A 15,467-nucleotide genomic window follows, 5' to 3' on the forward strand; every position below is an offset into this window, starting at 1 on the left:
GGAGGTGGAGATAGAGGGAGAGACATAGGGAGAGGTGAGTGGTCAGTTTGGGGGAATCAAAAGAGAGGAGAAGAAAAGAAGAGGGAGAGAGGAAGTGAAAGATGTTACAACAACCACACAGAGTTCAGCTGGTAGTGAAAGATGTTACAACAACCACACAGAATTCAGCTGGTATTGAAAGATGTTACAACAACCACACAGAGTTCAGCTGGTAGTGAAAGATGTTACAACAACCACACAGAGTTCAGCTGGTAGTGAAAGATGTTACAACAACCACACAGAGTTCAGCTGGTAGTGAAAGATGTTACAACAACCACACAGAGTTCAGCTGGTAGTGAAAGATGTTACAACAACCACACAGGGTTCAGCTGGTAGTGAAAGATGTTACAACAACCACACAGGGTTCAGCTGGTAGTGAAAGATGTTACAACAACCACACGGAGTTCAGCTGGTAGTGAAAGATGTTACAACAACCACACAGGGTTCAGCTGGTAGTGAAAGATGTTACAACAACCACACAGGGTTCAGCTGGTAGTGAAAGATGTTACAACAACCACACAGAGTTCAGCTGGTAGTGAAAGATGTTACAACAACCACACAGAGTTCAGCTGGTAGTGAAAGATGTTACAACAACCACACAGAGTTCAGCTGGTAGTGAAAGATGTTACAACAACCACACAGAGTTCAGCTGGTAGTGAAAGATGTTACAACAACCACACAGAGTTCAGCTGGTAGTGAAAGATGTTACAACAACCACACAGAGTTCAGCTGGTAGTGAAAGATGTTACAACAACCACACAGGGTTCAGCTGGTAGTGAAAGATGTTACAACAACCACACAGAGTTCAGCTGGTAGTGAAAGATGTTACAACTACTGTCAATAAAAGGCTAATCGATACTTTGAACAAAGCTAGCAGGTCTTTTAAGTCCGTTTTCACTACTATGTTTAGATTAGACCCGAGTTAGCTGGATAAAACAAACTGTCCACTGGAACACCACATCCCAATCAGCCTGTACATTAAGTCACATGCTATTGACTGAAACTGAATTAATTTAATTTGGAATGGATGCCTCAAAACAAGAACACACTCACATACTCTCTCTCGCGCACGCACACACACGCACGCACACTTGGAGCCTGTTTGACCATGTGTTGTGCATGCATGTGAGGCTGCTCAGTCAGAGTGTTGACACTGAACAACAGTGTTTACTAATGTAGGACATCTTACCATGATGATGTGATACAGACACCAGACCAGACCACCAGGCTCTGCTCAAAATCTACTCTGGTGTGTCACCTGGTATGTGCTTGTTTTGATAGTAACCACACATTGTCTGAAAAGGACTTTAATTGCTCTTCTATCATCATCATCATCATGGTTTTCAGTACTCTTTATCAGACAATAACGAAACAGTCAGACAATGAGCAGTGTGTGTCATGTTTTGGCATCATCTGTGTTATATCTGTTCTTAGTCACTTCCTTGTGTAATGATCTCTGAACTTTGGCCTGTTATCTGACTTCTCCACTTGTTCCACCTCGCCCACTTCAGTCATTTCCACCCCACTCTCCCTTCCTGCAGAAATACATTGTTTGTGTTCTCAGTAGGGCTGTGACGATATCAGTATCGCAATATTTTTTCCATGGCAAAAAATGAAAACACAAAGCAGACCAAACGCTTTGGTCCTTCAAAACTTTCTGCATGTAAAATATTGTGTGCTATAGGTTAGAAAATAAATACATTTGACTCTGGAAGACAACATAATGATGTTTGTTTCCAACATTAGAGCCATTTTCCTAAAGAAGTTAAATCAGCCTAGTTTTTTATTTCCTTGCCACAATACTAACGAGTATCGCGATAATGGTATCATCCCGGACCTAGTTCTCAGTGTGTGTGTGTGTGTGTGTGTGTGTGTACCTCGCTGCAGACCACGGTCATGATGATGTAATGGTATCATCCCGGACCTAGTTCTCAGTGTGTGTGTGTGTGTGTGTGTGTTACCTCGCTGCAGACCACGGTCATGATGATGTAATGGTATCATCCCGGACCTAGTTCTCAGTGTGTGTGTGTGTGTGTGTGTGTGTGTGTGTGTGTGTGTGTGTGTGTGTGTGTGTGTGTGTGTGTGTGTGTGTGTGTGTGTGTGTGTGTGTGTGTGTGTGTGTGTGTGTTACCTCGCTGCAGACCACGGTCATGATGATGTAATGGTATCATCCCGGACCTAGTTCTCAGTGTGTGTGTGTGTGTGTGTGTGTGTGTGTGTGTGTGTGTGTGTGTGTGTGTGTGTGTGTGTGTGTGTGTGTGTGTGTGTGTGTGTGTTACCTCGCTGCAGACCACGGTCATGATGATGGAATGGTAGTCAGTACAGGACCAGCGCAGGACGTAGGTTCCCTCCTCGTTGCCCTCCTGACGAAGCTTCTGGTTGGCATACTCCGTACTGCAGGACGAACAAACAGAACCAACGGTCAACAACGCTAGATTAACAAGTTAAACAGAAAGGGTAAAAATGGGTATGAAGAGAGAACAAAAGACAGAAAGAGAGAGAGAAAGTCAGAGAGAGAGCGAGCTAGAGAAAAAGAAATGGACACACACCGAGAGAGAGAGTGAGTACTGACCAGATAGGTCCATGACAGCAGTTCTGTAGGTTCTGCACCACAGAGGAAGGGGCCACCTCTGTACACAGGTAGTGATGGGCATCTACCGTCAGACGGAAATACCCATCCACCAGGGCAGCGAATGCCAGTGCCTCTCCTTTAAACTCCAGCTGCACCTCCTGTGGGACAATAGGAGCATTAAACAATAGTAAGAAATACTTTAGAAATCAAAACATTTGATTATTTCTTTCTTTATTTCGATCCCCATTAGCTGTTGCCTTTAGTCTGTTCCAAAACACTGCACTAGTTTCCTTTCTTGTGTCCATTCCTTAGTGTCCTGGGCCTGTATCGACAAAGCATTTCACAGTAGAAACTGGTCGATAATCTAAACACAGACTACTAATCACATTATTTGTCCCTTAGCTATGTTGGCTGGCTGTTAGGCCCGGTGACATTTGAACTCTGGCTGGCTGGAGCTAAGACGGTACAGTAGAGACAACGTTCATTAATCACTCATTAATATGCTACGGTCACTGCTTAATCTAGTAATCCAAGCTCAGGTAGTGTTTGGAGAGATGCGTGTGTCTCACCATCTTCTTGTTATCCTGTCTGAAGATGGTGACAGTGGACTCTTTGATGACAATGTGTGTGATCTCGTGGAAGTCACAGAATGTCACCCAGCCTTCGCTGGCGTCTTTCTTCTTGGTCTGTTTGCCCTCAAACTTGTTCTTTTTGGACTTGTTCTTCTCTTTCAGGATCAAGGTATTCTATTGCCAATGAAAGGAAAAATACATTGTCAAGAGATTTCTCTTAGATGAGTTTCAAAATACAGTCAGATACTTCATCAATACCTTCCAAATTCACTCCAACTTCAGAGATAATATACCGTTTCTCAAGCCAACGCAAAATCACACCCACACAAATACCACGTTCTACACATTCAAATCCACAAAAAAACGTTTGAAAATCTCCAAACATCTCACACCAACTCAAATCCCACACATTCTCCTTAACATAAAAAAGGACCCAGTGACCACTCACATTAGGGGGCTTCCTCCTGTATGATATCCCTGTGGTGCCAGTAACCTGGACCTCCATGGCCAGGGAGGACTCAGGCCTGTGGCTCAGCTCCCCATTGGTCTCTACCTCTTGGGTAACTACTAGGGCCCTGGGCTCCAGCATCTCCCTCCCCAGGCCCCGGGTCAGGCCTTCCAGGGTGGACAGGTACTTGATCTTCAGGTCATACAGTGTGATGTTACTGTCCTGAACAGTGCGACTGTTGAACTCATTCAGGAAGTTCTTGAAGACGTTGTTGATGCGGAGCCGGGTGAGAATGTTCCGCTGTTTGATTTGCCTGTTCAGTTTCTCCGGGATGAAACGCTTGTAGCTGGAGAGAGAGGGAGTAGCGATGGCGAAGAGAGGTGGCAGAGATGGAGAAGAGAGGGAGAGAGACGGAGAAGAGAGGGGGCAGAGACGGAGAAGAGAGGGGGCAGAGACGGAGAAGAGAGGGGGCAGAGACGGAGAAGAGAGGGGGCAGAGACGGAGAAGAGAGGGGGCAGAGACGGAGAAGAGAGGGGGCAGAGACGGAGAAGAGAGGGGGCAGAGACGGAGAAGAGAGGGGGCAGAGACGGAGAAGAGAGGGGGCAGAGACGGAGAAGAGAGGGGGCAGAGACGGAGAAGAGAGGGGGCAGAGACGGAGAAGAGAGGGGGCAGAGACGGAGAAGAGAGGGGGCAGAGAGACGGAGCAGAGACGGAGAAGAGAGGGGGCAGAGACGGAGAAGAGAGGGGCAGAGACGGAGAAGAGAGGGGGCAGAGACGGAGAAGAGAGGGGGCAGAGACGGAGCAGAGACGGAGAAGAGAGGGGGCAGAGACGGAGAAGAGAGGGGGCAGAGACGGAGAAGAGAGGGGCAGAGACGGAGAAGAGAGGGGGCAGAGACGGAGAAGAGAGGGGGCAGAGACGGAGAAGAGAGGGGGCAGAGACGGAGAAGAGAGGGGGCAGAGACGGAGAAGAGAGGGGGCAGAGACGGAGAAGAGAGGGGGCAGAGATGGAGAAGAGACGGAGAAGAGAGGGGGCAGAGACGGAGAAGAGACGGGGCAGAGACGGAGAAGAGAGGGGGCAGAGACGGAGAAGAGAGGGGGCAGAGATGGAGAAGAGAAGGAGAAGAGAGGGGGCAGAGATGGAGAAGAGATGGAGAAGAGAGGGGGCAGAGAAGGAGAAGAGAGGGGGCAGAGACGGAGAAGAGAGGGGGCAGAGACGGAGAAGAGAGGGGGCAGAGACGGAGAAGAGAGGGGGCAGAGACGGAGAAGAGAGGGGGCAGAGACGGAGAAGAGAGGGGCAGAGACGGAGAAGAGATGGAGAAGAGAGGGGGCAGAGACGGAGAAGAGACGGGGCAGAGATGGAGAAGAGAGGGGGCAGAGATGGAGAAGAGAGGGGGCAGAGAGGGGGCAGAGAGGGGGCAGAGAGGGGCAGAGATGGAGAAGAGAGGGGGCAGAGATGGAGAAGAGAGGGGGCAGAGATGGAGAAGAGAGGGGGCAGAGATGGAGAAGAGAGGGGGCAGAGATGGAGAAGAGAGGGGGCAGAGACGGAGAAGAGAGGGGGCAGAGACGGAGAAGAGAGGGGGCAGAGATGGAGAAGAGAGGGGGCAGAGATGGAGAAGAGATGGAGAAGAGAGGGGCAGAGATGGAGAAGAGAGGGGCAGAGATTGAGAAGAGAGGGGGCAGAGATGGAGAAGAGAGGGGGCAGAGATGGAGAAGAGAGGGGGCAGAGATGGAGAAGAGAGGGGGCAGAGATGGAGAAGAGAGGGGCAGAGACGGAGAAGAGAGGGGGCAGAGACGGAGAAGAGAGGGAGCAGAGACGGAGAAGAGAGGGGGCAGAGAGGGGGGCAGAGATGGAGAAGAGAGGGGCAGAGATGGAGAAGAGAGGGGGCAGAGATGGAGAAGAGAGGGGGCAGAGATGGAGAAGAGAGGGGGCAGAGATGGAGAAGAGAGGGGGCAGAGATGGAGAAGAGAGGGGGCAGAGACGGAGAAGAGAGGGGGCAGAGACGGAGAAGAGAGGGGCAGAGATGGAGAAGAGAGGGGGCAGAGATGGAGAAGAGATGGAGAAGAGAGGGGGCAGAGATGGAGAAGAGAGGGGCAGAGATTGAGAAGAGAGGGGGCAGAGATGGAGAAGAGAGGGGGCAGAGATGGAGAAGAGAGGGGGCAGAGATGGAGAAGAGAGGGGGCAGAGATGGAGAAGCGAGGGGGCAGAGACGGAGAAGAGAGGGAGCAGAGACGGAGAAGAGAGGGAGCAGAGACGGAGAAGAGAGGGGGCAGAGATGGAGAAGAGAGGGGGCAGAGATGGAGAAGAGAGGGGGCAGAGATGGAGAAGAGAGGGGGCAGAGATGGAGAAGAGAGGGGCAGAGATGGAGAAGAGAGGGGGCAGAGATGGAGAAGAGAGGGGGCAGAGATGGAGAAGAGAGGGGGCAGAGATGGAGAAGAGAGGAGCAGAGACGGAGAAGAGAGGGAGCAGAGAGGAGAAGAGAGGGAGCAGAGAGGGAGAAGAGAGGGAGCAGAGAGGGAGAAGAGAGGGGGCAGAGAGGGAGAAGAGAGGGGGCAGAGACGGAGAGAGTGAGGGCAGAGACGGAGAGAGAGGGGGCAGAGACGGAGAGAGAGGGGGCAGAGACGGAGAGAGTGAGGGCAGAGACGGAGAGAGTGAGGGCAGAGACGGAGAGAGAGGCGGCAGAGACGGAGAGAGAGGCGGCAGAGATGGAGGCAGTGGAGGAATTAGGGACATTGTCATTCCTTTCCATTTGTGAAATATGTGTGTAGAGATTACAGAGTATATCTGGTTGTGTGTGTCTATGTTCTGTGTTAGTGTGTGTATATCTGTGTACATCTCTACCTGATCTCATTGGAGGCAGTAGACAGGGGAATCTCTCTGGTCATAGCATAGTGAGTGATGGCCAGTACAGCCATGCCCAGGCACTCATTCTCTATCTCATGCTGCTCTGCCTCACTCTGGGGGCAACGAACCACAGCCAGACCCTTCTGGAAATCATTCTGGCCCTGGAAACACACCCACACATGATTGGCTGACTAATGTTCCAATGAAATGAAGAGTAGTTAATCATATCCAGGGCCTTTATATCAAGCTGTCCAACCATGTCCAAAGACTTCAGCCACCCAAGACATGGACTGTTCACTCTGCTACCGTCCAGCAAACGGTACCGGAGCACAGGCAAATGTTGCTACTCTTTATCCTTACTCTTATTATTATCGATCCTGATGTCTAGTCACTTTACCCTGTCTTTATGTACATATCTACCTCATTATTATCTATCCTGACGATGTGTAGTCACTTTACCCTGTCTTTATGTACATATCTACCTCATTATTATCTATCCTGACGATGTGTAGTCACTTTACCCTGTCTTTATGTACATATCTACCTCATTATTATCTATCCTGACGACGTCTAGTCACTTTACCCTGTCTTTATGTACATATCTACCTCATTATTATCTATCCTGACGACGTCTAGTCACTTTACCCTGTCTTTATGTACATATCTACCTCATTATTATCTATCCTGACGACGTCTAGTCACTTTACCCTGTCTTTATGTACATATCTACCTCATTATTATCTATCCTGACGACGTCTAGTCACTTTACCCTGTCTTTAAGTACATATCTACCTCAAATACCTAATTATTATCTATCCTGATGCCTAGTCACTTTACCCTAAGTACATATCTACCTCATTATCTATCCTGACGACGTCTAGTCACTTTACCCTGTCTTTAAGTACATATCTACCTCAAATACCTAATTATTATCTATCCTGATGCCTAGTCACTTTACCCTGTCTTTATGTACAGATCTACCTCTCACACCCCCTGCACAATGATCGGGTACTGGTATTCCCTGTATATAGCTGCACATTGATCTGGTACTGGTATTCCCTGTATATAGCTGCACATTGATCTGGTACTGGTATTCCCTGTATATAGCTGCACATTGATCTGGTACTGGTATTCCCTGTATATAACTGCACATTGATCTGGTACTGGTATTCCCTGTATATAGCTGCACATTGATCTGGTACTGGTATTCCCTGTATATAGCTGCACATTGATCTGGTACTGGTATTCCCTGTATATAGCTGCACATTGATCGGGTACTGGTATTCCCTGTATATAACTGCACATTGATCTGGTACTGGTACTCCCTGTATATAGCTGCACATTGATCTGGTACTGGTATTCCCTGTATATAGCTGCACATTGATCTGGTACTGGTATTCCCTGTATATAGCTGCACATTGATCTGGTACTGGTACTCCCTGTATATAGCTGCACATTGATCTGGTACTGGTATTCCCTGTATATAGCTGCACATTGATCTGGTACTGGTATTCCCTGTATATAGCTGCACATTGATCTGGTACTGGTATTCCCTGTATATAGCTGCACATTGATCTGGTACTGGTATTCCCTGTATATAGCTGCACATTGATCTGGTACTGGTATTCCCTGTATATAGCTGCACATTGATCTGGTACTGGTATTCCCTGTATATAGCTGCACATTGATCTGGTACTGGTATTCCCTGTATATAACTGCACATTGATCTGGTACTGGTATTCCCTGTATATAACTGCACATTGATCTGGTACTGGTATTCCCTGTATATAACTGCACATTGATCTGGTACTGGTATTCCCTGTATCTAGCATCATTCTTCTGTTACTATTTTTGAGAAAGCATTTCATTGTAAATTCTACACCCGTTGTAGTCGGCATATGTGACAAATAGCATTTTTACCTGCACAGTGTACACACCCTCCCATACAGACACACACCCACACGTACCTGGGCGAACAGGTAGTCAAGGGAGGCCGCGTCCAGTAGGGGTATACCTTCAGGGGCCCTCTGTGGGCCGAGGCCTCCCCTCAGCTTACTGATACAGTGTCTCCACACTGGAGACTCACGCTCACTGGTACCATGCCAGTTAGTGAAATAAAACCTGATGGATGGATGGATGGGAGAGAAGAGACAGGACCATGTTAATACCAAGACATGGCCGGGACTCGGTAGGTGGGTGAGGTGTCCTCATATTTACAGTAAGTATACGCATTTGTTTGACCAAGTGTACCCTGGCTGTATAATGCAAACTCAACAATAGGCCTGCTCATTAAGGCTCTCACCACATTCACCCTCCCCTCCTCGCTCTCGATTTTCTAGTGAAAGAACAGAAAGAGGATGTCTGCGTGATACCACATGTTTGCTATCCTTCCTCTCAGAGTTAACAGTTTCTCTTGGATCATACACAACGGAACTGGCAAGGCAACTGAATATCTCCAGTTTCAATGCCCTCAGGTGTGCCAAACAAACACATCCACTTCATACTTTAAGCATTGGATTTCTTCCTGCCTTCTATCCATGTTTACATGTGGATTGTAAAAACAGTTCACAAGTAAATCCTAATTAATGACATTCTACTGTATTTGAATCTTATCTGATGTAGACTAGTTTACCAGCTCAGCAAGTGCCAGTTGACTCTGCACAGCATGGTGCCAGTTGACTCTGCACAGCATGGTGCCAGTTGACTCTGCACAGCATGGTGCCAGTTGACTCTGCACAGCATGGTGCCAGTTGACTCTGCACAGCATGGTGCCAGTTGACTCTGCACAGCATGGTGCCAGTTGACTCTGCACAGCATGGTGCCAGTTGACTCTGCACAGCATGGTGCCAGTTGACTCTGCACAGCATGGTGCCAGTTGACTCTGCACAGCATGGTGCCAGTTGACTCTGCACAGCATGGTGCCAATGTCTCATACACCCCACCTCTCTTGTTACACTGAATCCTGGATGATGAATGACGGTTAAATATCAGCCCTGTTGAATAATCTAGAACGTAGTGACAGGTGATGCAGAGCTCACAACGACAACAGCAGCAGATAACAGTGGTGGATAACTAAGTAAGTGAGAGTCCGTGAGATTCATCATCCATTAGAATGATTTGATAATGTAATAACACACAGTGCAGTAGGCCTGTCTCAGTACCTCATGCGGTAGTGAAGCTTGATGCAGGTCTCGTCAGTGACCTTGATGACGTGGTTGGGAGCGTACCACAGCTGTTGGTTCTCATCATACAGACCAAACAGATTACAGCACAGGGGGGAGATATCTGAGAGAGACAGAGAGAGGGGATACATTACAACATTATTTATCCCTTCATTCATTTTGACACGGACTCGTCAGTACCACAAAGTTCATATAGGAGTCGTGGTATAAATAGCATAACATACTAGGGCTGGACGATATATCGAATTCATTTGAAATGATGTTTTAGCGCGATGTTCAATAATGCCTGTATAGCAAGAATCAAGTTTTAAAAATATATATATTATACAAAAAAAAAAAAAGTATGAGTGTTGTGTATTTTTGGTCCGGTCTCCTAACCACCTACCGACAGAAACATTATTTTACTGTAATAGATGACAACTTAACCTTTCTAACTCCCAAAACGTAGAATAGCGCTTACTCTACTAAAACGAGAGCATCAATGAACATGATTGTGGAAAATGAATGCTCCGTTTCTGTCAGGCTTTTCATTTACCACGTACCGCTAGCAGCATTTTAGTCCCTTACTGTTATGTGCTAGCTGTCTAGTCTGTGTTTTATACATGTACAATGAGCATAAAAAGAGGTTTATTTAAGGAACTGGCAACTCGTTGTCATTCTGAGAAATAAGCCTCTTCTTATCCAGGTAGGCCACTGGATTTCAACAAGTAAACAGTCAACAGGCTGTTGTTCAAACAGCTGGAGACAGTCAACAGGCTGTTGTTCAAACAGCTGGAGACAGTCAACAGGCTGTTGTTCAAACAGCTGGAGACAGTCAACAGGCTGTTGTTCAAACAGCTGGAGACAGTCAACAGGCTGTTGTTCAAACAGCTGGAGAGAGACAACAGGCTGTTGTTCAAACAGCTGGAGACAGTCAACAGGCTGTTGTTCAAACAGCTGGAGACAGTCAACAGGCTGTTGTTCAAACAGCTGGAGACAGTCAACAGGCTGTTGTTCAAACAGCTGGAGACAGTCAACAGGCTGTTGTTCAAATAGCTGGAGACAGTCAACAGGCTGTTGTTCAAATAGCTGGAGACAGTCAACAGGCTGTTGTTCAAACAGCTGTAGACAGACAAGAGGCTGTTGTTCAAACAGCTGTAGACAGACAAGAGGGTGTGTTCATAACAGTTCAACTGTTCTACCTTTTTAGCAAGCAAATAGATCCAAGTTGGCTAGACTAAATAAAGACTAGCTGGCTACTCACTAGCATGTGGGCTTGTGCTTGATTGTTTATGAGACCGGTGTTAATTTTCTATAATGTCTGTGACAAGAAGTTTGTCATTGAGCTATTAGTGGATGTGCATGGTTCTAGTTAAATTTGTAACAAAAATGGCATTTTCATGAACAGACTTGAAAACTAGATCAGTGATTATTGCCAAAAAAAGCACACTACACTATTTTAATAAAATAATTACATTATTAGTAGGTCTTATGGTTGTGGAAGGCTTATATTTAGCCTATGTATTATTGTACAAATTTGAGGTATGATTTAGGCCATAATTGCCCATCCCTATAACATACAGTACAGCAGGCCTACTCAATAGGTAGACCGCAGTCCGGATCCCGAACCAGAACAGAGTCAATACAGTGAAAGGAACTAAAAATTGGGCTTTCAATTTACTTCTGTTGAGAGTTGTAAGAGGAGAATGCACAAGGTGCAACATTTGATAGAACAGGGCAGTTTTCCTCATTAGACTATTTCAATCACTGACAGACCTTAGAGGGTTATTTATAAACAGAAATGTCCAGTTGATCAACTAGCTGTAGGCAGTAATGCTAGTCTAATCTAAGACTTGTAGAATAGTAGTTATCATGGCCAGATTATGTGCCCAGGGGACTCGACACCCAGGGAGCCCCCATTGATTTTGTTGAGTCACAGTGGGTCTTTGTGTGTTTATAGGGCAGGTTTCATTGGGTCAGAAATTCACTGGGCAGCCAAGGAGACAGGAAGGAAGGGAGTGGTGCACTGAACTGAACTGTGAGAAATTAGTTCCGCAAAACACACAGTCTTGGACAGAGAGAGGGAATCCCCCAACATACAGTGCCTTCAGAAAGTATTCAGGCGCCTAGACTTTTGCCACATTTTGTTACATTACAGCTTTATTCCAAAATTGATTAAATTGTTTTTTTTCTTTCTCCTCAGCAATCTACACACAATAACCTTATAATGACAAAGCAAAAACAGGTTTAGAATGTTTTGCAAATTTATTACAAATTAGAAAAACTGATATCACATTTACATAAGTATTCAGACCCTTTACTCAGTACTTTGTTGAAGCACCTTTGGCAGTGATATCAGAAAGTTCTTGGGTATGACGCTACAAGCTTGGCACGACAGATTATGATTTTTCACCGCCGATACCGATTATTGGAGGACCAAAAAGGCCGATACTGATTAAATCGGCCGATTTTTAATTGTTTTATTTGTAAGAATGACAATTACAACAATACTGAATGAACACTTATTTTAACTTAATATAATACATCAATAAAATCAATTTAGCCTCAAATAAATAATGAAACATGTTCAATTTAGTTTAAATAATGCAAAAAAAAGTGTGGAGAAGAAAGTAAAAGTGCAATATGTGCCATGTAAAAAAGCTACCGTTTAAGTTCCTTGCTCAGAACATGAGAACATATGAAAGCTGGTGGTTCCTTTTAACATGAGTCTTCAATATTCCCAGGTAAGAAGTTTTAAATTGTAGTTATTATAAGAATTATAGGACTATTTCCCTCTATACCATTTGTATTTCATTAACCTTTGACTATTGGATGTTCTTATAGGAACTTTAGCATTGCCAGTGTAACTGTATAGCTTCCGTCCCTCTCCTCCCTCCTCCCTGGGCTCGAACCAGGAACACAACGACAACAGCCACCCTCGGAGCAGTGTTACCCATGCAGAGCAAGGGAAACAACCACTGCAAGTGTCAGAGTGAGTGAAGTTTGAAACGCTATTAGCACGCGCTAACTAGCCAGCCATTTCACTTCGGTCACACCAGCCTCATCTCGGGAGTTGATAGGCTTGAAGTCATAAACAGCGCAATGCTTGACGCACAACGAAGAGCTGCTGGCAAAACACACGAAAATGCTGTTTGAATGTTTACAATCCTGCTTCTGCCTACCACCGCTCAGGCAGATACTTAGATACTTGTATGCTCAGTCAGATTATATGCAACGCAGGACACGCTAGATAATATCTAGTAATATCATGAACCATGTGTAGTTAACTAGTGATTATGATTGATTGATTTTTATAAGATAAGTTTAATGCTAGCTAACAACTTACCTTGGCTAACTGCATTCGCGTAACAGGCAGGCTCCTCGTGGAGTGCAACAAGAGGCAGGTCGTTATTGCATTGGACTAGTTAACTGTAAGGTTGCAAGAGTGAATCCCCCGAGCTGACAAGGTGAAAATCTGTCGTTCTGCCCCTGAACGAGACAGTTAACCCACCGTTCCTAGGCAGTCATTGAAAATAAGAATGTGTTCTTAACTGACTTGCCAAGTTAAATAAAGATTAAATAAAGGTGTTAAAAAATATATTTAAAAAAAGGCTCAATCAGTGTCCAAAAATACCGATTTCCGATTGTTATGAAAACCTGAATTCGGCCCCAATTAAAAATCGGCCATTCCGATTAATCGGTCGACCTCTACTTGGCACACCTGTATTTGGGGAGTTTCTCCCATTCTTCTCTGCAGATCCTCTCAAGCTCTGTCAAGTTGGATGGGGAGCGTTGCTGCACAGCTATTTTCAGGTCTCTCCAGCGATGTTCGATCGGGTTCAAGTCCGTCTTGGTTGTGTGCTTAGGGTTGTTGTCCTGTTGGAAGGCGAACCTTCGCCCGAGTCTGAAGTCCTGAGCACTCTGGAGCAGATTTTCATCAAGATTGTCTCTGCATGATGCTGCCACCCCAGTGCTTCACCGTAGGGATGGTGCCAGGTTTCCTCCAGACGTGATGCTTGGCATTCAGGCCAAAGAGTTCAATCTTGGTATCATCAAACCAAAGAATCTTGTTTCTCATGGTCCGACAGTCAAATCAAATCAAATTTATTTATATAGCCCTTCGTACATCAGCTGATATCTCAAAGTGCTGTACAGAAACCCAGCCTAAAACCCCAAACAGCAAACAATGCAGGTGTAAAAGCACAGTCCTTTAGGTGCCTTTTGACAAACTCCAAGCAGGCTGCCTTTTACTGAGTGGCTTCCAACTGGACACTCTACCATAAAGGTCTGATTGGTGGAGTTCTGCAGAGATGGCTGTCTTTCTGGAAGATTCTCCCATCTCCACAGAGGAACTCTAGAGCTCTGTCAGAGTGACCATCAGGTTCTTGGTCAATTCCCAGAACAAGGCCTTTCCCCCCCGATTGCTTAGTTTGGTGGTTCCAAACATTTTTCATTTAAGAAATGGAGGCCACGGTGTTCTTGGGGACCTTCAATGCTGCAGAAATGTTTTGGTACCCTTCCCCAGATCGGTGTCTCGACACAATCCTGTCTCAGAGCTCTACAGACAAGTCCTTCCACCTCATGGCTTGGTTTGTGGGGGAACTTATATAGGTGTGTGCCTTTCCAAATCATGTCCAATCAATTCAATTTACCACAGGTGGATTCCAATCAAGTTGTAGAAACTTCAAGGATGATCAATGGAAACAGGATGCACCTGAGCTCAATTTTGAGTCTCATAGCAAAGGCGCTGAATACTTATGTAAATAATGTATTTTTGTTTTTTATTTGTAATAAATTTGCAAAAATGTCTAAAAGCCTGTTTTCACTTTGGCATTATATGGTATTGTTTGTAGATAGCTGAAAACAATTCATATTTAATCAATTTTAGAATAAGGCTGTAACGTAACCAAATGTGGAAAAAGTCAAGGGGTCTGAATACTTTCCGAAGGTACTGTAAACCAAGCCTCGATAACTCAGATCAAAATATCTGGATGTTACTCCATCTTAATGTATTGCACTAAGCATGACTGTCATGAGTCTACTGTAGAGTCTCTGGACTGTCATGAAATGGCAAGTGCAAGCTATAAGTGATAGTAACGACAGCAGTAGTAGTCCTATAACAAACAGTAGGAACTGTTACTACTACTACATATCCTATAGGCTAACAATTTAGCCTTTACAGATGAACCTTTCTAATTGTTGCAAATAAAAAAGGGAACATAGTGAGAGACAGGAACATGCCGGAGCAGGGATACTTCCTCTTATCTGAGCTCTCCTGTTTTGTTGTGACTTACTGTTTGTATCAAACTACCTACCACTGACCACACAGACAGAAAGGCCCTTCACAGACACACTTGCAATAAACAGATCATGCATTTATGTTGGCAGCTGCTTCGCTTGTTTAGCCTCTAAGGTTAACTAGTGAATGTTTGCGTATGGACTATGGTAGCTGAACTCCTCCTTGGTCTGAACTCCTCCTTGGTCTCCCCTCTCGCTCTGCAGTACTGGGAAATATGTTTTGGCTTCACACAAAGAGGAAATTCCAGAACCTGTCCCATTCTGGCCTGACCCCAACCAGCTGACATCTTGTCTTGGAGTGTCTGGCTGAAAGCAAGAGCTGGAAGGACAGACCCACTCCTTTCTCTTCCCCTCTCTCCCTTTCTAACCATGCCTGGTCCCACTGGCAGATGTTCTGGACTTTTAGAACAAGTATCAGAACGTTTTAAATATCGTCCAAAATGTGTCTGTCAAAGAAGAAGGCTACCAAACAAGCATTTTTAGAATGGTAAGAAAACAGATGCTGGATTAGTGGCCTTTCTCATGAGGGTTAGTA

At 45.6% G+C, this 15,467-nt stretch overlaps 1 protein-coding gene across 2 annotated transcripts in view; it reads right to left on the reverse strand.

Annotated features, from left to right (window-relative positions):
• Positions 1-15,467, reverse strand: part of jak1 (Janus kinase 1) — a 75,215-nt gene that overhangs the window by 47,656 nt on the left and 12,092 nt on the right. For both annotated transcript variants that reach the window (XM_046300220.1, XM_046300221.1), the window contains 7 exons: positions 9,635-9,758; positions 8,441-8,594; positions 6,471-6,634; positions 3,632-3,977; positions 3,181-3,357; positions 2,612-2,769; positions 2,319-2,433 (listed from right to left, as the gene is read on the reverse strand). In XM_046300220.1, the coding sequence (XP_046156176.1) occupies positions 2,319-2,433; positions 2,612-2,769; positions 3,181-3,357; positions 3,632-3,977; positions 6,471-6,634; positions 8,441-8,594; positions 9,635-9,758 (1,238 nt within the window). The remainder of the gene's footprint in view (positions 1-2,318; positions 2,434-2,611; positions 2,770-3,180; positions 3,358-3,631; positions 3,978-6,470; positions 6,635-8,440; positions 8,595-9,634; positions 9,759-15,467) is intronic.

This window comes from Oncorhynchus gorbuscha, linkage group LG15 (assembly GCF_021184085.1).
Source record: "Oncorhynchus gorbuscha isolate QuinsamMale2020 ecotype Even-year linkage group LG15, OgorEven_v1.0, whole genome shotgun sequence".
NCBI lineage: Eukaryota > Metazoa > Chordata > Actinopteri > Salmoniformes > Salmonidae > Oncorhynchus > Oncorhynchus gorbuscha.